Below are 23,149 nucleotides of genomic sequence, written 5' to 3'. Positions count from 1 at the left end.
TGTATTTGCCTAAAGTCCACATCTTTCTTGTAATGTAAAACATTGTATTATAATCTAAAAGATAGATGTTTTAATCCAGCCCTGCAGCGGTAAACATAACCTGCCTTACATAACATAACCTGTGGTTTAATAAATAAGACAGAAATAAATCAAATGTTCATTTAATGCAGAAACATGTTTGTGGATCAAACACCTGCAGATACCAGCACAGCAACATTAAAATACAACTATATAAAACAACACACACTTTACATAATAAAACAAACATCTGATCATATATAGAAATATCTGTACAGTATTGAGGTAACAGTCAGTGAGTTTCTATCCGAAGCTGCCCTCCGGAGGGCGGTACAGTTTGGGGAAGGTGAGCAGCTGAACACCGCTGAAGGCGAACTTCCTGCTGCCCACGTTCTTCTGCACGTTCTCCATCCTGCAGCCGTCCCTGTGACACACCAGGAATACAATACCATAAATACAAGAATAGATAGAGGTTTCCCAGAAAAGTAAAGAACAAGCGGCATGAACCCAAAACATTTTAATTGCGACAAAAAGATAAAGAAAATTTGAAATAGATCCATGATGAGAAAAGAAGAGATTTTGTTATTGAGATTTGGCTTTCCTTGTTAACAACTAAAGTTCCATGTGAAATAAAACAGAGAAAAGCAGCGTTTAAGAAGCATTCGTTGACAAATTGACACAGCATACCTAGAAAAATGCATGGGGTCGTAACTATTGAATATCTGTGTGTTCAAATAAAATCCAAAATTTGTATTTAAGATTAGATAAAAGAGGGAAAAGCAGCATGTTCTGAGATGTTTGCATGAAATTGTCACTTCAATGACTGTATGATTGATGGTTTGGTAAATCCTCCTGGTATTTAATAAATCAGACTCTGGGGGGGGGGGGGGGGGGGGCTATTGGTATTTGTTGAGCATGAGGACGAGGCTGAAGATGAGCCAGAGAACCAGGAGGTGAGACGACACCAGTAGGAAGGCCACCGGGTACAGGTGTCTTCTGGGAGATTTAGGGGCCCAACAGGTCGGGGGCCAGGAGCCCTGCAGCCCGGGGGGGGTCTGAACCCCGGGGTCTGACCCACAGAGAGGGGCCTCTGAGAGGGGGAAACAGCCCAGCGTCTGCCCCCAAAACACTCGGGACCTGGAGGAGCCGGGGGGGATGAAAAGGAGAACAAAGGAGGAACAAAGGAGGAACAAAGAAGAGGAGAATAAGACGGGAAAGAAAAGTTAAACTGAAGATGATCCGCAGGAGAAAATCAAAAGGCCAGAGGAAATTAAAGGAGCAGATAGTACATTTAAAGGATCATAAAGAAAAGACAATGATGGAAAACAGCATGAAAAATAGCAGCGTTCCGTAGTGATGTCACTGTGTCCCGGTGTGTGTGTCTACCTCCTCATGCAGTGCAGTGCGGTGCTGAAGTGTGTGTTGCAGAGTGTGTGTTTCTCTCTCAGTAACACACACTGCTCCAGAGTCACAGACATCGCCGTGCGGTCCTTCGCACTCTTACAGCTCGTGAGACGCACACCGCGCACCGCACGACACACCTGAACACACACACACACACACACACACACACACACACACACACACACACACACACACACACACACACACACACACACACACACACACACACACACACACACACACACACACACACACACACACACACACACACACACACAGCTTAGTTGTATTTCTTTATTTCATCCTCAACTTGCTTCCGAGGAACATTTTCCAGATTTGTTCCCACAAATTGTCGGGTATCTTACTGCGGCAGCGATCCAAAGAACCTCCACGTTCTTCCTCTTCTTTGCTTCCACGCTGCGATCCAGGGACGACAACAGGTTCGACAGAGACTGCACACCAGCTGAGGGAAATAAATTCAACCTTTTCTTCAACTTCTTCAAATGTTAACAATGTTCAAATTCTTATTTTGGCATTTTTCTGAAAGCTTCTATAAATTTCATGAAAATTCCATGCAGTTTGGGAGGAAATATCAGACATTTTTCAGAAAAAGAAACTGGCATTTTCAGACAAATTCCATGAACATTCAGGAAGTTCAAGAAATCTTTCGGAAAAAAACTGAAATGTTGTGAAAAAAAATCAGGAATTTTATTAAACATTCCAGAAATGTGGGGAAAAAAGGACAACAACAAGTCCCAGAGAGACTGGAATCCAGCTACGGGAAATAAATGAACATTTCTTCAAATTCTTATTCTGAAATGTTGTGAAAAAATCCGATATTTTGGGAAGACATTTTATAAAAAAGACAAAATTATGGAAAGTTCAGGAAATTCTCCAAATAATGTGAAATGTTCATCATGTCATAATAAGAAATACAAATCTTAAATAATAACGATCTCAGTGTTGTACCCGTCACTGGCGTGTCTCTCAGCGTGTTGCAGTAAGCCCTCAGACGCTCGCAGCTCTGCTGGTTCACTCTCTCCTGTAGAGAGCTGTCCCCAAACCTCAAACCACAAACACCAATAACTCTTTTCATTTTCTATTAACTTTTATTACGAATTACCATTTTATATTTATTTGTTACTGTCTGTATTAATGTGTGTGTACCTCTCAGCCAGACTCTGCTGCTGGTTGATCCCGATGTTGAAGAGGACCGGATGAACTCGGATCAAACGTCCGTCTCTCACATCCTGCGGCAACGACCGGAACATCTCTGGAGGCAACAGCACCTCGACGACCAGACTGCCCCTGAGAGGAGGAAACGCACGCTGTGAGAGTGTGTGTGTGTGTGTGTGTGTGTGTGTGTGTGTGTGTGTGTGTGTTACCCACCATTCTCCTCTCAGGGTTGGCAGCAGTTCTTCTGGTTCTTCACTTTTGGCTTCGATGATAGTGAACATCACTCGGCTCAGATCAGACACACTCACCTCCATGTCCTCCAGCATCCCTACCTCCTCACCTAACACACACACACACACGCACACACACACACATACACACACGTTAGACTGCAGACAGTGTGAAGCCAGTCGGTTTGTGTGTGTGTGTGTGTGTGTGTGTGTGTGTACCGTAGGTGCTGAGCAGGGCCTCAAACTGCACCAGGAGTCCGGCAGAGATCATCTGCTGCAGGAAGTCCTGATCCTGCAGAGAGGCGAACAACCGCAACACAAAACCACACACCAACGCCGACAGCTGGGAGGGGAGAAAAGAAACACAAATAATACGAAATAACATAAAAAAATTAAGTGAAAGCATGAGATAAAATATTGTAAAATAAGAATAAAATACAAGATAACACTAGAGAAAGTAAGGAAAGAAGAAATAGGTAAAATATGGAAGAATACGAAGAAATGTTTTAAATAAAATATGGTTAAATATAATAAACACAAAATGAATAATAAAAAGTAAAAAATCAAGATGAGATATAAAATAAAACATAAACCAAAAAAAAAAAGACAAAATAAGAAAAAAAATGATATCATATGCCACGAAAAAAAACCTTAAATAAGACCAAATATAATAAGCAATAACATTGGATAATATATCTGACATTATTTTGATGAAAGTCACCAAATTTACGAGAAGAACATTGATTATTATATATTATTTTAAGTCTTTATGCACAGTTGAAATGAGATCATAGAGAAAGGTAACAATACTAAAAAAATGCAAGTATGTCAAACAACTAAAAATAGAAACAATAAATCTGTATGATTATTTTACACTTCCCAAACAGCTCCACTCACCGCCTGGCTGAACACCGCTTGGCGTCGCTGCACAAGGTGCGTCGTTCCCTCAGAGACCGTCCCGGCCGCTGCCGCCTGCAGCAGCACGAAGGTCATGGCCACGCGAGCCTTTAGCACCGCCTCCCGCACGCAGTCCCTCAGAGTCACCACCAGGGGGAGCAGCTGCTCCTGCCAGGAGGCTGAAGGTGACATTTATTACACATTTTAATTCAGGTTAAATAATATACTTTGAATGCTCAAAATATGATCTTTCCTTGTGCAGCAACAGACGATACATTCAAATACTTTTCAGTCTATTTATTATATTTAATTTAACTTTCATAATAAAAAAAAACGCGTAACATGAAATATCTTCCCACCGGTGTTTTGGAAGTTTTCGTCACCGCTGACTTCCTGGTTCTCTGATGATGTCTCTTCCTCTTTCCCCAGCAGCCGGTCGCCCATGGCGATGATGCAGTTCAGGCTCATGCCGACGTTCGCCCACGCCCTGTCCTACACACTCACACACACCAGACACAACGAACACACCCACGCAAAATACAAGATATTAAATAAATAATGGAAATGAATATAAAAGTAAATAAATTAGATTAAAGCTAATTTAAACAAAATATATAATTGTTGACCATTATTTAATTTACTAGTGAAAAGAAATATATATATACATACATATTATTATTTATCAATTAAATTAACTCTCACACTCTTACCCATTCCTCCTCGTTGTAATCGGCCTCCTGTCGCCAGAAGTCCTGTTGCCCTGGCGTCAACGCCCCCTCCTGATTAGCATGTGCGTTTTCAATTAGGTTGCAATGATCGTGGCTAGCTATCAGGGCGCTTCTCACCAGCTCGTCTTTTAAAGCGTGGACAAATTGCTTCGTCTGCATGAGAAAACAGTTTGTAAAAGTCCCAAAAAGTCAAAAGAAATACTGAATATTCTCTAAAATTATAAAGTAAGATCAGCCAGAAAATGTTTAATAGTAATTTATTTTGCAAAAAAACCACCCTATTTTAGAAAACAAAAACCTCTGAGATAACAGATGCACATTTAAAAGAAATAAATCAATAAAAGAGGAATTTCTGCAGTTAAAATGGAAAATGTTTCAAAAAAAATGTCAAAATTGTACAAAAAATATCTATTCCATAAATGCTCTTCTCCTCACCTGCTGTGTGAGGCTGTCGAGCACCGGCTGCAGTCGGGCGGTGCTCTGCTCCAGAGAGACGGAGAGCAGTTCCTCGGCGAGTCCAAACACGAGAGGCTGCAGCTGGGCGATGCTGGCCAGCAGCTGCCTGGCTCTGGAGCTCTCCTCCTGGGAGTAAGACACAAGGCTGGAAAGAACAAAATAAACAATATTAAATGTTGTTTAGAAAAGACCGTACCTGCCTGTGACACCATAATATCAGAAAGACATTTTAAATACAAAGAAATAGGAGGTAAAAGTAAAAGTGATGAAGTTAAGAAGAAAACCCTTTCTTGTAAATATAGAAAAAAGTATTAAATTACAGCCACAAAAATGATCGGATGAATAAATTATAATTCATGAATTGACAAAAGAAAAGGCACAAATTCACAAGAAGAAACCTTGAATATTTTACATATATGATATAATAATTAAGTGAAATTCGCCAAAAAACAAGAGATTAAAACGTACATTTTTAATTCATATTTGTAGTAAATATTTAAATAAACACACACACAATTTAAAGAAGATAACGTGTTTATTCACCTGTCTCTGAGGTGAGTGTGTTTGCTGAGCAGCCTCTTTAGTCCTCCATGTTTGAAGCCCTTGTGATGGTCAGCTGGAGCCCCGAAGGTGATCACCTCATACCACACACCTCCTGGAACAGAGACCTCAGTAAACAAAACACATCAAGGCGTCCGTCCAGTCTGCTCTGATTGGTTAGCTGGCCGGCTCTGTTGTGATCTCTCAATCGCTCAGAGATGTAATGCAGCATCTCGTTACCTGTGCTGTCGGGCTCGGTGACCTCCATCCTCTGAGCGTGGAGGTTGGTGGGAACAAACTGAAGCTGTCGGTCTGATTTACTGCAGCTCGACTTAAAACTGGACGACTCTGATTATAAAACAAAAAAACAAACAGACCAACTAAGAAATCTTATCTTAAGAAGCAATACCACAGAGCAGAAATTCACTATTAAAAGTCCAACTTATACGGATAAATAACAAGCATTTCCATTTGATGGCGTGGCCCTTTAAATCTCACCTGAGAGTAGGTCGAGGTCAGCGAATGTTTCCTGGTAACAGCCAATCAGGTGGTTGCAGTGGCTGATGATATCATGGCGGATCCTGTCCAATTGGGGTGGAAGTTCACCAAGCTCCATCACCTCCTGCACCCTAAGGAAGAGGAAACAAGTGTCCAAATGAGACGACTAGACGTCACTGTCCCAGCATTTGCCACCATTAGCTTAGCGGTGGAGACGTGAAGTCATGTGACCGTGCTGTAGTTCCTTTATAGCCCAACATTAGCCTCATTTAGCTTAGCGGTGGTGACGTGAAGTCATGTGACCGTGCTGTAGTTCCTCTATAGCCCAACATTAGCCACCTTTAGCTTAGCGGTGGTGAGGTGAAGTCATGTGACCGTGCTGTAGTTCCTTTATAGCCCAACATTAGCCTCCTTTAGCTTAGCGGTGGAGACGTGAAGTCATGTGACCGTGCTGTAGTTCCTCTATAGCCCAACATTAGCCTCCTTTAGCTTAGCGGTGGTGACGTGAAGTCATGTGACCGTGCTGTAGTTCCTTTATAGCCCAACATTAGCCTCCTTTAGCTTAGCGGTGGAGACGTGAAGTCATGTGACCGTGCTGTAGTTCCTTTATAGCCCAACATTAGCCTCCTTTAGCTTAGCGGTGGTGAGGTGAAGTCATGTGACCGTGCTGTAGTTCCTCTATAGCCCAACATTAGCCGCCTTTAGCTTAGCTATTTTTGTGGAGGGAAACAGGAAGATGCTGCTTTCAGGGTCCAACACAGAATACGACATCCCTGCATTAGTCTGTTGAAAAACACTAACACACACCTGCTTGTATGGCTGTGTATGAGCACGCTTAGCAGCTGTTTGGGTATCGAGAAAGACAGCGGCGTCTCGGACATCTGTTCCCGCACCAGCAGCCATCTCTGATCCGCCGTCTGAAACCTGTACACCTTACACACCTGGGAACACAACACTGCACACACACAGACACACATGGTATTAAAGTGATAATAAGACTTGCACACTTTGCAGGAAAAAGGCTTTGCTTCTCACCTGCTCTCATCATTGGACTGTTTTCTTTGTCGTGGATGGAGGTGTGAAGACTGTCACACAGCGCTAGACACTGAAATAAAGGAAAAGGTAGGAATATAGTCAGAGGACTGAGCAGAAACCCCACTGTGACACAAGTACAACCACAGAGAGGGAAAGGAAATGGAAATACATTTTTCAACATGTGTCCTCCTCTACCTTGTGGTCTGGAGGAGTTTCTTCCTCCATCTGCAGACGGGACACCATCACCTCCCCGGCTTCATTACCGCCATCCATCGCCCTGATTTAAAGAGAGGAGGGAAGAAAGAAAACACTAAATAACTAGCAAGACAAAGCAAAGTAGAAACAAAACAGGTAGCATAGCTAAATAAATACCAACAAATAAGAAATGGTCGCTCAAAATAAAGATAACTAGTGAGTCAAATGAGCTAGCACCAAGCAAAGCAGAAAAGCTAACGATAGCTAAAAATAACGAGGAAGACAATGCTAATTAGAAACTGATCATTTAGGTAAACTAATCCTTATGGAAACATGAACACTAGCACGATAAAGCTTACTGTAAACAAATAATTGCAAGACAGAGATAACTACTATAGATAACTAGCACGATAAAGCTAACTATAACCACACAATTCTGCAAGACAAACCTAACTAGGAACAAAACAACTAGTCAAACAGAGATGATGAGATTTGAAATAACCTGGGAGACACAAACTAGCAAAACAAAGATCACTAGAAGCAAGATATCTGTAAGATGCATTAAATACAGACAATATGATTAAGCTAACAGATAAATAGAACTGTAATCTGATGCTAAGATGCTAATCTAAGATAATAACATGCATTGATAAGCTAACTTGGTCATGTGATGTTATTAAAGCTCATTAATAACATAGACTATGAATAAAGCAGAGGGAAAGCTAACTAGCCTCAGCTAGCCGTGCAGCACTCAGCTCTCTGTCAGGAGTGTGTTAGTATTTAAACACACCTACCTGCCGTCTGTCCCTCTCGGCAGAGGTTATGATTTAAAACAGGAAGTATTTCTGTACTCTATCCTGAGGTGGAGAAATACTCTCATTTCCTCATCTGGCTACAGGTATCCCAGCAACGGCCAATCAGGTGACAGCATCCTGCTCTTCAGTGTGTGGTGGTTCAAAGTGCATGCAGTAAAACTTTGAGAAGACTTCAAGTGAATTTAAGGTCAAGTTTAAGAAGGAAAGGTTAGCTCAGTGGGAGTAATTGGAGGCTGGCTGGACAAAACACCTTAACTTATACCCTTAAGTATGACAGTTAAGGTTATTATAAAATTGGTTGCAAACAATACCCATGAGATTTTCCCAGTCTCAGTTTAGATTTTTGTAAATAAAATTGGTTGCACAAAAAACCCTTAAGTTAATATTCAACTTTAAGTCTCACTTGAGATTTTCCTAAAAAGATCTGTTGCACAAAACACCCTTATGTTAAAATTTGCTTATTTAAGAAGTCTAAGTTAAGATCAGAATTCAATCTTAAAGTTGGTTGCACCAAACATCATAGAACAAGATTAAGATGTTCCTATACGTCCCGTACGTTAAGATTTGCTTATTTAAGTAGCCTTAGTTAAGGTTTTCTTCCCAAAACGTTGGTTGTACAAAACACACTTAAGTTAAGATTAACTTTAAGTCTTGGTTAAGGTTTTCGTTCAATAGAAATTGTTTACCTGAGATTCAGGGCGATCTGAGGCTCTTTGGATCGGAGCAGGTCTCTGATGTTGGAGGTGAAACCCAGAAAGTTACTCTAAAAGAGAAACAGAAACAAAGACTTGTTTTATGCGACAATAAAGAGCAATAGTTTACTTATTTGATTAAATCATACAGGTAATCATTAAGTAGACGTAAAGTGGAAGAAATGAAAGAGACACCTGTAGGGATGACGCAACCCGAATTCAATAGAATCAAACCCCAAAACGTGCATTTCTCAACTGCTTTCTACTCCCTTATACATTCACGTAGAAACTCCATTAAAACTTTAAAAGGATCCTATTTTTTCATTCCTTCTGCGTGTCAGATAAGTTTTAAATCACACGTTAACTTTTTTAAATACTCAGCCTTGTTTGACGCTTAGTAAAAATGCCGTTTCAGATTTTAACATTGGTGTGTATTGCGCGGAATGTTCAGAGTGGAGTGGTGGGAAATTATTCGTAAAAACGTGTTTGATTTGCTCTAACTTCCACAATTTTGACTCTTCGTACATCATTTTTCTCCTTAACGTAGGAAAAACTGCGCTCCTTCCAACAGTGTATCTACGGAAGCAGAGCGGCGTTCCCATGCAGAGCTGTGAGCCTCGCAGTGACAGGAGCACCAAGCTTTCAGGTCATCAGTTCCATAAATCACATTTCCCTAAATGATATGAAGTTACATAAAGACCGTTAATCTTCTTCCTGCAATAATAATTAATAAATGCTGCAGACACAAACACACAAACACACAAACACACAAACACATTCCTAAAATCCCCACAGAAATGGCATTAAAATCACTCGCTGCTCCAAAGAGGATTACCTTGAAGAGTGAAAAGCACTCAAATCACCAAACACTCTCAGTCATTTACATCCCCATCAAACTGAGGTTTACTGGAGGTAAAACACCAACTTAACCCTTAAACCGGCCGTCACAAGTACATACACTGCCCGGCCAAAAAACAGGTCCCCAGCCTGTCGGGGCAGGCCTATGATCTGGGGGTGCTGCAGTTGGTCTGGTCTGGGTTCAGCAGGTGCCCAAAGAATGAGGTCAGCTGACTCCCTGAATATACCGAAGGACCAGGTTATTCCATCCATGGATTTCTTCTTCCCTGATGGAGCGGGCATGTTCCAAGAGGACAATGCCAGGATCCATCGGGCTCAGATTGTGAAGGAGTGGTTCAGGAGCATGAGACCTCATTTCACACATGGATCGGCCCCCACAGAGTCCAGACCTGAACCCCATTGAGGATCTTTGGGATGTGCTGGAGGAGACTTTGATCAGTGGTCTGAATCTCCCGTCATCAATACAAGATCTAAAATAAATGTTGTTGTTTTGGCCGGGCAGAGTGTATTGGGAAATTAATTGATTGCTATTTTTGTATATTACATCCAAATTACACTGAAAGTACCCATAGTGCACAGTTATTACACCCATAGTCCACAGTTATTACACCCATTTAAGACATGGAAAAAGGTCTATCACATGACTGTAATCATCCCAAAATACAGAAAATATTTAAGGGTTTTATTTTATTGTTGTATTTCTGGAGGTTTTTGAGCATCAGCATGCATTTTTAGAAGGCATAAGGTAACATTTGAACTTGAACTTTGGTTTAATAACAGTTTTTACAGCTTTGAGTCAGAGGAAAGGAGGAGGCTTCTGTGGAGCATTCTTAACTGGTTAAAATCCTCCTTTCAAATGGAGACTTTTTTAGCAAATAATCACCAAAATAGCAACTTCTTTGTTGTTTTAGCTCCTTATTTTCATTTAATTTGATAGATATTTAACCATCTATCCAACACCTTTAATACATTTACATTACATTTAGTTTTTAACCTCATTGGTGTTTTACTCAGTAGCTGCGTGCAGGAGTTAAATACATCTTACTAGGGAAACAAAAAGGGAAACAGGATATTGAGACCTCACACACACACACGCAACTTGTTGGCACATTTCCTTGGTTACAGCTGAAGCAACAACACACACACACACACACACATTCTCACACACACACACACACAGCTAATCTGTCCCATTGAGTTCTTTTGCGAAACAAGAGGCTTTTAAGATTAAACGCTAATCCGTAACAAACCTAGAAACATATACTCATAAGAATAAAAACCACAGTGTGTGTGTGTCTGTGTTTTTGTGTGTGTGTGTGTTTTTGTGTGTGTGTGTGTGTGTATACCTGTCCAGCGGAGGAGCTGTTGTCTCCTGTTGGACAGAAACATTTGGTGCAGGCCATCATGTCGCTCTGCATCCACAGAAGTAAAAATAAAAGCTCTCCTTCCTGTTTACTTCCTGTTTACTTCCTGTTTACTCCCTGTTTACTTCCTGTTTACTTCCTGTTTACTCCCTGTTTACTTCCTGTTTACTCCCTGTTTACTTCCTGTTTACTTCCTGTTTACTCCCTGTTTACTTCCTGTTTACTCCCTGTTTACTTCCTGTTTACTTCCTGTTTACTCCCTGTTTCCTTCCTGTTTCCTTCCTGTTTACTCCCTGTTTCCTTCCTGTTTACTCCCTGTTTACTTCCTGTTTACTCCCTGTTTACTTCCTGTTTACTCCCTGTTTACTTCCTGTTTACTTCCTGTTTACTCCCTGCTTACTTCCTGTTTACTCCCTGTTTACTTCCTGTTTACTTCCTCCTCTCTTGTGTTTCAGCTGCGTGTTTTAACGGCTGCAGATTCTAACATTGACTGTAAACTGGAAATATGATAAAAGAGGCTAGAAAAACTATTTTAAAAGTGAGTAAATCTACTAAAGTGTTTTACAGATCAGTTTATTTTGCCTTTTTGTTTTCTTATATTTATTGTATTAATCCTAGTTTAACAATTATTATCAAACATTAAATTCGTTATTATTATAATTATTATTCAGCATTTTATACACTATTTCTGAATTAGCTTGATTAAATCAAACATATAAACTATATTATGTCGAATAATGAAATATAAGTACGTTTCACTACAACTAATGCAGCGACAACACTGAATGCAACACTTAGCCTCCCTCCTGCACCTGAATGCACCACACTACAGAGTCAAGTGAATCTGTCTGCAGCTGATAGACGAGTTATCCTGACTTCCTGCAACATGATGCATCTACAGACTGTGGAAAAGCAGACTGAATAAAAGAGAGAAGAAGAAGAAGAGGAAGAGGAGCGTCCAGAGCAACGGGAATAAAATAATCCATGAACAGAGAAGTCCGTCTTCATCCCCTCGTCCCTGAAAGGAATGAAACGCAGCTTCACCTTTCCCTCCTCCTCCTCCTCCTCTTTCATCATGGACGACGGGATTAAAAAAAAACATCGGCATCATGGGAATTATGCAGATTAAAGGAGCGCATGGCAGGCCAGTCGGGGACGAGTTTGGCAGAAAAATCTCACTTTCTCTCTCCTCAGTCTACCCTCTGTGTGTGTGTGTGTGTGTATGTGTATGTGTGTGTGTGTGTGTGTGTGTGTGTGTGTGTGTGTGTGTGTGTGTGTGTGTGTACGACAGTGAGATTAACTGAATTAAGTGTGTCTGTGTGTGTGTGTGTGTGTGTGTGTGTGTGTGTGTGGAAAAGCGACCATCTCTAGTATTACAAATCTTTTGCCTCTAATCTTCTTATACACACAATTTTTCACACACACACACACACACACACACACACACACACACACACACACACACACACACACACACACACACACACACACACACACACACACACACCAAATCAAGGATTTTAGTCGTGGGACATCTGGATCTGAAGGTGTAGGAGAAACAATCTGAGCTCAAATTAAAGGCCAGCTCACAGCCAATCCAGGATATCCTTTTTAAACCAAAACTGCACAGAAGAAACACAGATTTTTTATTTGGTATGTTTTTTCAAGAGATTACTGAGAGAAGCAGAACACTACAACTCCCATGATCCTCTGCTTCAAATCCGCCTTTGATTATTGTTGTTAGTGAGAGCCCCCTAGTGGCAGAGCAGCATATATTGTACCTTTAATAGATCAGAATCTGTCAGACCTTTCTCATGTCGTCCGACGAGCAGCGTTCTTTGTCTCTGGAAGTCTCTGCTGTCCGTCATCTTCGTCGACGCCTACACAGAAAAACAAAACTTCAAGGAGTTCATAACCGGGCTGAAACAGCGGACTGTGAGTACAAGAAGTGGAGAGCAGTAAGCAGAGCAAAGAGACACAACAGAGAGAGAAAGTGGAGTCTGACTTCAGAGGCTCTGATGCCAGGAACATGTGGGCGGGGCTTAGGACAATGACTGACTACAGAGGGGCTGCGGGGGGATTTTGTGTGTGTGAATCTCTCCCAGATGAGACCCACCCTCCTCAGGCTGCAGAGGTTCAACGTGGACCCCAGGATACTACTTCTGGCAGGCGGTACCGCAGCTTCAGGACTAACACCACCAGACTCAGAGACAGTTTCAGCCCACAGGCGATCAGACTGCTGAACACCTGAGCTGCACTATTTCAAACTGCTATCATACATATGTTTTGTAAATGTTATGACACCTTCCAACCTTTGGATCTTGAATCCTGTCGAACTAGCAGCATTATTTCTTTCTAGAAGTTTCTGGATGTTGCTTCTGTCCGTCATCTTCGTCCACGTCTACGAAGAAAATGTAAAACATGTTACTTCTGTCAACTTCTGTGGGCATGTGGAGAGTCAGAGTAGGTTATTTCTGTACTTTTTTACCAAGACATTACATTTTCTGTAACACATTTGTGAGAATATTGTGTCCTTCTTTCAAAAAATATAAGCCTGTGATAGTTGGGATGGTAGACAAATTAGAATATAAATAAAATACTTTAATTCAAGGGGCCATATTCTCCTGTTTGGGGGTTTCCCTTCCCTTTTCCTTTAAAAGAGGGCAAATAATATTATTTTAAAAGTGTAGAAATACTCTGTTAGAAGTCAAATGCCTGCATTCCTAACATTACTTAAATAACGGGCAAGTGGAGGTCATTCTAAAGTGAAAAATACAATAATACATAATAATTTAGCAGATAATCTTAATTTGTAATAATAATCCGAAGTCATTTAAGCTGTCTGTTAAAAGTAGTGGAGTAAAAACTACAATATTAGCAAGGGAGAAGAATTATAAAGCAGCTTTAAATGGAAATACATTTTATTGAGTACAAGAAACACAAACTTGTGCTTAAATACAGAAAAGAGAAAACGTTTTTCACCACTGAACAACAAATACAATACATGCAACACAAACCTACAGCCAGCATTATATACTTTTGTTATTCCTAATTTAAATATATCAAGTATTTATTGGCAAAGCGTTAAACTGACTTTGTGGACAACGATGGAGCCCTTTAAAAGAGTTGAACTGCCTGTTTGTTCCCATGATTTATTTCCCCTGATGTGATAACACTGCGCAGGAACTATGTTTACATCCCATGTTGTGCAGGGACACCTTTAGTTGTTGCGACCCCTCCAAGAAGAGGCAGGAGGGTCCGCTAAGAGTGCAGGTGGTGTTGCAGCACACGTTGGAGGTTCTCTGATGTTTTCCTTTCAACAAGTGAACTCGTTTCCTCTCGGGTGTGTGCAGCCAGGTATGTTTATTGACGTGTTTACGTTTCGTCACGTGTATTCATGTTGTCTTTAAAGTTGTGTGTGACATGAATGCGTGTTTATTTAGTTATGTATTTGAGCAGCTCAAAGGTGGATTTGATGACGGTGATGTTGGAGCGTAATTAAGATGAATAAATCCATCAGTAACAAAGAACTATGGTGCAGTGTATTACCTGGAGGGGGTGAATAACAGCGTGTATCTTAATAAAACGGCTCCATGTGACATAATGTGTACAAAATATAACATCTCTACATAAAAGTAGTTAAAAGGGCATCTCTTACCGGCAGAAATAAGAGTTTGAATCCAAGTTATCGAGCGGCCGTTTGTTGTGACTGGAGAACAGTGGGAAAACTTTGCACTGTTCAAGTCTCGCGAGAACTGCGGGTCTCCAGGCTGCAGTAATCACACACAACCACAAGATGTCGCGAGAACAATCACAACATTTAAATTACACTGAAATAATGTGATTTGTCGTCCAGTGTGCTGAAAATGAACTGTATTTCAGCATCGTAAAAAAGAAAGTCACACTTAAAAACATTTGATTTATACACAACAGTTCAGTCAGGATTCAAACGTTTTATAACTACACATTTAAAAAGCTATACATCATAAACAGAGACGAGTTCAAATGAATAAATACTGATTTCTAATAAATGCTTAATATATTTAAATATTTACTTTGTGTTGCATGTATTTGTTATCCAGCGGTGAAAAACGTGAACTCTTTACAGTATTTAATTACAATGTTGTGGTACTTGTACTACATAATATGTATTTCCTTTGAATGCTGCTTTATACTACCACTCAAAAACATCTGAGGCTAATACTGTACTTTTTACTTCACTACTTTAGCAACAATAACTGATTACAGAAGATTTTGTTGTTCTTTTTTTATTGACTAGTTTTTAACACACACATTTTGTGAGGTTGCAGAACAATAACAATGAGTAGAGTTTGCAGTGGCTGCTGTATCACAAACAGCATTACTGTAGCCAGGAAGTACCTGGTGTGAGACAGTCAAGATGTGATTGTGATACCATCTCACATTACAGCACTTTAATGCAACCCCCCCTCCCCCTCTTGCAGCCTTATGGAAGTGAGAGAGAGAGAGAGGGAGAGAGAGAGAGAGAGAGAGAGAGAGAGAGAGAGAGAGAGAGAGAGAGAGAGAGAGAGAGAGAGAGAGAGAGAGAGAGATGCACTCCTGCCTACTTCTCTTATCAAGCCTTCAGTCATTAAACTGGGTTTACCACACACACTCCTCACACACTCCTCACACGCACTGCAGTCTGGTCTGTCAGCTGCTGCTGCCGATCTCAGTGGGGATTGCTCAGCTTCAGAAGGTAAATAACCCTCTCTAAATTCTCTGTGTCCCCACATGATGTTTGTATGAGGAGACATGTAAAGTCTGATGTGTGTGAGGTTAGAATAGCAGCACGCGGCTAAAGATGGGTCACGTGGGAGCGGTTTTTTGACTGAAAGGCATGGATACATTTCTAAAATACTTTACTCCAATGTTCTAATTTGTACTCTACTAAACACACACTGCCGTTATTCAACATTAAGAATTATAAGTGTGATTATGGTGTTATCATGTTATAACCTGACACCAGCATCTGTATTAAGGGTGAGGTCTAACAGGAATGGTGTAAAAGAGCCATTAATGTGAGTTCAAACTCAGATAAAAAGCATACATTAATGGCTCAAACACAGTGGATTTGTAGGATTAATAAATGTGTAACTAGAAAACATAATATAGTTAGAGTAGGCTTTGGATTTCTAACAATAATCTTATTAAACTCAGAGATAACTCGTAAATTGTAGAGCTAGTTAGCCTAGCATGCTAACGTTACATCACACAGAGCAGATTTAAATGCATTATTCACAATATTTCTTTTATTTTTATTTAAAAAAGCAGATATTATAAGACATAACTGTCAATTAGAATGCGTTTAGTGTGATTATATTATTTGATTTGCTTTCAAATCTAAATTTAATATGTTTTACTCAAAATAAATTCCTGTTAAACTAATTATTTTGAGGATAAAAGTTGATTTATTATAAACAATGTGAATAAATTGAGAAATATATAAGGAATAAATAAATAAAATGCATTAAAACCAAGAAAGTATTCAATTAAAATGCAAACTATGTTAAAAATGGGTCTGTAATTTAGTTTTTGAGTGACAATATTAATAGACAAAACCTTAACATTATAACTTCTTTCATAATGTTCAAATCACATTTTTCAAATGCGATTTTAAATGACTTTTGAAACCTAAAATCAACAGAAATCCATGTTGCATTCATTATTTGGAGGTTAAAACTTGATTTATTATTTAAACATCAGAGTAAATTGAGAACATGTAGATGTATTTTAGGAATAAATGAATAAAATATATTGAAATGATAGAAAATATAAGATTAAAACCCAAAATGAGACAGTTTTCTGTTTAAGTAGTAACTACAGTGTAATATTTCCTCAGGGTTTCAGGAGGCAGAGGTAGAAGATGTCTCAGGGCCGGGTGGCGATAGACATGGGGCTCAATGGAGCCTCCAAACAACAGGTACCCTTCCTTCATTTTTAATAATCTCACATATTATGGAGAGATATATACACCTTTGGATTTTAAATAAGTGTGTTTCAGTCTGCAGGTTTGGGCCAGCAGCGACGCGGCGCCACCGTCAGCTTCCACAACATCGACTACAAGGTGACCATGGGAGGAAACTGCCTGTGTCGGAAGAAGGGGACGACCAAAGACATCCTCATTGACCTGAAGTGAGTAAAATGCATCTCATAAAATATAAATGTGTTGTTTAATTTGGTCAAAATCCACTCGCTCACTCTGGAAGTACAGACCTCTATGTTTTCTGCAGATTTGAGGGCGTATAAGAGAAGCAAATGTCTCTTAATAGGTCACTAAAGGGAGATGAACATCGTTGACCTACTACTTTACTACATTAAGGAAGCTAGTTAGCTCGGTTGCTAATGAGACGATACGCTAATAGAGATTATTCAAAAGACAGATCAACTCCCGTATTCCTTTTAGTGGGAAAAGCTAGTAGGTAAGTAGTATGCTTCTTCCTTTGATTGGTTCATCAGCTCGTCTTCTTGGGAATCATTAAAGAAGACGTCTAAAGCTATCGGACCATATGTCATTTAAACATTTTGCTCCACTTTCTCTGAGCTTCCAAGGGTGTGTTTTCAGGCCTGATTATAACCCAGCAGGACTTTGTGTAGTTTTTCTAAAAGTCTGAACCATCCTAAGCAATGTGTTCTCGCTTTAAACAAACTGGAAGCCCGAAACAGACGGAGTAGATATGAAAGTTACCTCGTTATTTCGTGAGTAACTCCACTTTCCCTTCAATTTCATTGATTTTGCCTCAAATATCACCTATTTTTGAGAAACCCCTTCCTCGACATCCTTTTTTCCATCCCTCTGGAGCTCTAAAGTTTGAACTCTGCGGTCGTTTTTGCCTACGTGCCGACAGCTGGACACCTGGAGTTTCTACGTGACCCGATCAAAGCCCACCTAATCAAATATACACACACACACACACACACACACACACACACACACACACACACACACACACACACACACACACACACACACACACACACACACACACACACACACACACACAGACACACATACATTTCGAGGCAAAGGAAGGAAGCTTTCTTTGTGAAGAAACTAACTTTTCCCCTGTGACAAACACACACCTCCAGCAGCTTCTTATAACACAATGAGTCGCAGCTTAAAGCAACAAACAGGCGCTCAGGATGCTCAGAGGCAGGACTGCAAGTTGAATTCTAGGAAACCTGATGTTTGGTCCAACTCTCGGCTGGACAGTTATTCAGTTCATAATCATGAAATTTGGCACAACCGTTCGTGGTTTTCCAGAGAAAGAAATGCAGAGACGTTGGTGTTTCTGTAACGTTTCCTCTAGTGCCAACACATGGTTTACAGTTTAAGTATTTGGCGAAACTTCTCAGCGATTACTCGATGGATTTACATGAAAATTGTCACGTAGCAAAGAGGATACGTCCTAGCAATTTTCCTCCAAAAACAGGTCAAATGTTTTCTAATCCTGTAGAAAATCTGCATATTGACTGCACGGGTTGGCGTAACAATGGTACAAACATTCATGGTTTCCGCAAGTGCCATCAGTTTTAGTTTTTAGTGAAAGAGGAAACAACTACTGGATGAATTTGCAGTGAAATTGGATTGGATTGGCGAAAGATTTGGTACAAACATTCATGGTTCCCAGAGGGTGAACCCTAGTGATGTGAGATGATAATCTGACTTTCCTTTTAGTGCCACCATGAGATTAACAAATGGGATTCTGGGTGGAAAGTCTCAAAAACGGTGTCCGATTTCAATGAAATCAACGACTAATGTTCACACTCCCCTCAGCGTTGATTGAAATAACTTCAGTGATGCTGTTACTTTTTATGTAGTGCCTCCATCAGGACATAATGTGATTCTATGAGACTAAATACCTGTTTAAATAAAGGCGCTTCCATCCAGAGTCTCAGTGTTTTTCTTTCGCTTTGATACTACAGTAAACCACTAAGAGAGCCTCAGAATCAGGAGGAGAAAACCTAGATTACACAACCCATACAACACATGTTTTGAACCATGGAGACGGCCTTGATGGAGGTCATTGCTCTCCGGTCGGCCTCCAGTTTTGAGCTTTACGACAGCCTTGCTTTGTTTCGTTCCTTAAGATAAATACGCTTTAGTTCATGAGGCTCGTATGTGTGACCAACCCTAACTAAATCTAAAAGCTAGGAATCATATTTGCATTTTCCGAACTCATCGAGAGGTCATATATTCATTTTAATGGCTGCGACACCAACACCTGGCTGCTGACTCTCCCAGTCCGTTGTGATCTGTTATGAGAAGCCTTTCATAATGCTGTGTTATGAAAATGATCAAAGTGCAGTGTGTGTGTGTGTGTGTGTGTGTGTGTGTGTGTGTGTGTGTGTATGTGTATGTGTGTGTGTGTGTGTGTGTGTGTGTGTGTGTGTGTGTGTGTGTGTGTGTGTGTGTGTGTGTGTGTGTAAGGTGGAATCTGCAGTTTTATTGTGTGGTGTGTAATCATTGACTAAGGCTGAAGGTTCACTGTGTTTTTATAGAAGTTCAGAGTGTTTACTGCCCGTGAGAACGATGTGTGCAGCCCTTCAAATGAAATGTACTGTCTTTATTATTGTGCATAAAACCCATTGCTTTCTGTTTTGATAAATGAACCTCCCTGCTGGAGTTCAGCCCTTCCTCCTCTGGTTTTATAGCCTCATTTCCTGCTGGTTTTAAAAAGATTTTAAAGCAATTTCTTTCTTTTTTTGCTTTAATTTGATTCTCTTTGCCTCATTTTGAAACCCATTTTTTGTATGTTTGTCGTTCTTAACAAAGTTGTTTCTGTCATCTTTTCTTTGCCATCCTGACTTAATTTTAGTGCAATTCCCACCAACATTTTACCATTTATTGGCCAACTAAGGGAGAAAATAACAGGTATCACAGTGCAAGTCAACAAACGGCTGTTAAATCTCTATAAATGAGGAGAGAAATAGTCCCTGAAAGGTTCCCTTCAGTACAGCCACAGTCTGCTGGGAATAAAACACATAAAAAGGAAGAAAGAGAACATCATCAGAACTGCTGAGTTATGTTATGGGTTGCTATTGACCCAGAGGAAGTCTTTATCCTGAGTCAGCATAAACACCAAATGATGAATTTAACTTTTCAACAAACTATTTCCAGTTTCTCAAAGATTCTTGATTTCATATCACGTTCCCCAACAGTCACCGCAAAGAAACACAGAAGTGAAACCGCCTCATCATGTTCAACAACACATGTCTTAAGACTAAAGATGCGTCGGCAATGTGAGTGCAGACCGTTAGCTTAGCACAAAGACTGGAAACCAAGGGAAAGTGTTAGCATGGTTCCTGCACTGATGAGAGAATGAGTCGGTGCAGACGTGCAGCTATGAGGTTCTAAAACCTTCTGTTATAGGAATTCTTCCCCCATTTCTAAACTGTTTTTATTATTTCCCCCTCAGTGGGATCATGAAGCCGGGTCTGAACGCCATCATGGGAGCGACAGGAAGTGGAAAATCATCGTGAGTCTGAACTTTACTCACATATTCCTTGTTATGCAACCCGACATCTCAGAGGGAAACACTGCAGGTTTCATCAAATGATGTCTGAAATGTGTAAAAAAAAAATAGACATTATGACTAATACATATATATTGAAATGAAAGCTGAAAATATGTGAAAAATCTCAAAAAATATGAATAAATTATATTAAAAAATAGTTAAAATTATAAGTAAAATAAGTGAAAAATAGATGCGTAAATTCTCCTAAAGTTATGAGTATAATATGTAAACTATATATTTGAAAGATATCCCAAAATGATGTTTGAAATGTGAAGAAATATATACATTATGAGTCAAATATTTTTTTTAAAATGAAGTAAAACTACGAGTAAAATGTTTAAAACATTTAAAAACTATGTGAAAAATATCCCTACATTTTGAGTTAAACTAAAAACTATGAGTAAAATAAGAAAAATGTATTGAAAAAAGTAGAAAACATTAGCAAAACCACTCTAAAGGTTTGGAGTACCATAAGTGAAAATTATCCCCAAAAATGAACCAAGATATAAGAGGGATAATGAAAAAAGGAGGATTCTGAATCAAATGTGTGTTTATTTGACCAACATGTCCCTGGGGTCTCTCCAGGTTTCTGGACGTGTTGGCCGCGAGGAAGGACCCGGCCGGTCTGTCCGGAGAGGTTCTGATCGACGGTGCTCACCAGCCTCCAAACTTCAAGTGTCTGTCGGGATACGTGGTGCAGGTGAGGTGACGGGAAGCCAGACAGGAAGTAGAAGCAGCAGATTCAGCAGAGCCTCCTGTTTCGGAGCAGGAAGGACCCGCAACAATAAGAGCGGGGACCTTAATTGTATTATTTCTGGGGATGAATAGAGCATTTGTGGTTCTGACCGGTTCATGTTCTGGTTTCCCCGCAGGACGACGTGGTGATGGGGACTCTGACCGTGCGGGAGAACTTCACCTTCTCGGCGGCGCTGAGACTCCCCGCCGCCGTCTCTCAGAAGGAGAAGGAGCAGAAGGTGGAGACACTGATTCAGGAGCTCGGGCTTGGACGGGTGGCCGACTCCAAGGTGAGGAGAGGGGGAGGAGAGGGAGCAGAGGGAGGAGAGGAAGGAAAGGGAGGAAAGGGAGGAAAAGAGAGACCAAACGAGTGCAATCAAGAAAGATAAAAAATATTTGTTCATTTTGAACGCCAAACTAAATTCACAATGAAATAAATGATCCAGATAACATCCGTCATTTACGAGGAACAATCTGCCACATCCATGGGAAGAAAACAACGTTAACACAAACGTAATATTCTAAAATAAATTGGGAGAATACCCTCTTCAATTGTGTGTGTGTGTGTGTGTGTGTGTGTGTGTGTGTGTGTGTGTGTGTGTGTGTGTGTGTGTGTGTGTGTGTGTGTGTGTGTGTGTGTGTGTGTGTGTGTGTGTGTGTGTGTGTGTGTGGGCACAGGTGGGCACTCAGCTGATCCGGGGGATCTCGGGGGGCGAGAGGAAGAGGACGAACATCGGCATGGAGCTGATCATCGACCCCCCCGTCCTCTTCCTGGACGAACCGACCACCGGCCTCGACGCCAGCACCGCCAACTCTGTCTTGCTGCTGCTAAAGAGGTACTCACACACACACACACACACACACACACACACACACACACACACACACACACAATTCAGAATTTCTGTATTATCGTCGTGATTTTACAAGAAAAACAGTGAAAGTGTTAGGTTCATGAAAAACAACTAAAACATATACAAGAAAAAACTGAAGAAATCACAGTGGAAATAAAAACATTTTATAATTAACACAGCGTCGTATATGTTGTCTTCAATCGAGAGGAAAACTATTTCAATGTTCAAAAAAACCTTGAGTATTCACTAAAATAAGGATAAAGATTTACGGGAAAAAAAATCTGGTGATTCAAGAAGAGATTTATGAGTAAAAACACAGAAGTTTTACACAAAATCATCTCTGAGTTCTCCTCTAACTACCCCCCGTCCACAGAGACCCTCACACCGCACCGTGTGTGTGAACAGATAGGAACCTTTCTTCTGCTCTTGTTTCTGTAGGATGGCTAACAGCGGGCGCACCATCATCCTCTCCATCCACCAGCCCAGATACTCCATCTACCGTCTGTTCGACAGCCTCACGCTGCTGGTGCACGGCAAGCAGGTCCAAACACACACACACACACACACACACACACACACACACACACACACACACACACACACACACACACACACACCTTCATTATAACCCTAAAACAGATTCTGTCCTACGTCGTTTACTACTTGATGTGTGAACCATATTTCTCGTTGTGTGTGCAGGTGTACCACGGCCCGGCTCAGACCGCTCTGGACTACTTCTCTGAAATCGGTAGGAAAAGTAAAATCAATCCAAAGGCGACGCACAGGAAGTGAACTGCATGTGACTTGTGTTTGGAACTCCATTTCCCAGGATACACCTGTGAGCCCCACAACAACCCAGCAGACTTCTTCCTGGACATAATCAACGGGGACTCCACCGCCGTCGCCCTCAATAGCAAGGACGGAAGAGGTGTGTGTGTGTGTGTGTGTGTGTGTGTGTGTGTGTGTGTGTGTGTGTGTGTGTGTGTGTGTGTGTGTGTGTGTGTGTGTGTGTGTGTGTGTGTGTGTGTGTGTGTGTGTGTGTGTGTGTGTGTGTGTGTGTGTGTGTGTGTGAATATTCCTCCTTGTGATGATTTTGTTTTGCTTCCTGCATATCCAGA

At 40.7% G+C, this 23,149-nt stretch overlaps 2 protein-coding genes across 4 annotated transcripts in view; one reads left to right on the top strand and one right to left on the bottom strand.

The window, feature by feature from the left end:
* Positions 1-145: 145 nt before the first annotated feature.
* Positions 146-14,657, bottom strand: LOC134876157 (type II inositol 3,4-bisphosphate 4-phosphatase-like). 2 transcript variants are annotated; one of them, XM_063901043.1, is made up of 21 exons: positions 14,565-14,657; positions 13,219-13,307; positions 12,688-12,786; positions 8,679-8,755; positions 7,178-7,259; positions 6,983-7,052; positions 6,755-6,902; positions 5,948-6,078; positions 5,690-5,797; positions 5,453-5,564; positions 4,889-5,054; positions 4,436-4,606; positions 4,085-4,217; positions 3,726-3,904; positions 3,048-3,171; positions 2,812-2,938; positions 2,590-2,730; positions 2,392-2,510; positions 1,788-1,885; positions 1,405-1,559; positions 146-442 (listed from the first exon to the last, which is right to left on the bottom strand). In XM_063901043.1, the coding sequence occupies exons 3-21, from the start codon at positions 12,772-12,774 to the stop codon at positions 322-324; spliced, it is 2,349 nt and encodes a 782-aa protein (XP_063757113.1). In that variant the 5' UTR covers positions 12,775-12,786; positions 13,219-13,307; positions 14,565-14,657; the 3' UTR covers positions 146-321. The 2 variants fall into 2 exon arrangements, with proteins under 2 accessions (XP_063757113.1, XP_063757114.1); XM_063901044.1 differs by lacking the exons at positions 12,688-12,786; positions 13,219-13,307; positions 14,565-14,657 and adding an exon at positions 10,889-11,120 and having other exon boundaries at positions 2,392-2,486.
* Positions 14,121-23,149, top strand: part of abcg2a (ATP-binding cassette, sub-family G (WHITE), member 2a) — a 12,429-nt gene continuing 3,400 nt past the window's right edge. Inside the window, exons 1-11 of one of the 2 annotated variants that reach the window (XM_063901061.1) lie at positions 14,121-14,263; positions 16,767-16,847; positions 16,929-17,059; positions 20,344-20,403; positions 21,028-21,142; positions 21,315-21,467; positions 21,856-22,013; positions 22,470-22,572; positions 22,731-22,779; positions 22,861-22,959; position 23,149. The exon at position 23,149 is cut by the window's right edge and continues 98 nt beyond it. In XM_063901061.1, the coding sequence (XP_063757131.1) occupies positions 16,791-16,847; positions 16,929-17,059; positions 20,344-20,403; positions 21,028-21,142; positions 21,315-21,467; positions 21,856-22,013; positions 22,470-22,572; positions 22,731-22,779; positions 22,861-22,959; position 23,149 (926 nt within the window). In that variant the 5' untranslated portion in view covers positions 14,121-14,263; positions 16,767-16,790. Of the gene's footprint in view, positions 14,264-15,454; positions 15,624-16,766; positions 16,848-16,928; positions 17,060-20,343; positions 20,404-21,027; positions 21,143-21,314; positions 21,468-21,855; positions 22,014-22,469; positions 22,573-22,730; positions 22,780-22,860; positions 22,960-23,148 lie in introns of those variants that run through there. The other variant, XM_063901060.1, reaches the window with a different exon arrangement.

This window comes from Eleginops maclovinus, chromosome 14, assembly GCF_036324505.1.
Source record: "Eleginops maclovinus isolate JMC-PN-2008 ecotype Puerto Natales chromosome 14, JC_Emac_rtc_rv5, whole genome shotgun sequence".
Classification (NCBI taxonomy): Eukaryota; Metazoa; Chordata; class Actinopteri; order Perciformes; family Eleginopidae; genus Eleginops; species Eleginops maclovinus.
Note: the sequence above shows the minus strand (reverse complement) of the source record. Positions and strands in the feature narration are given on the sequence as shown.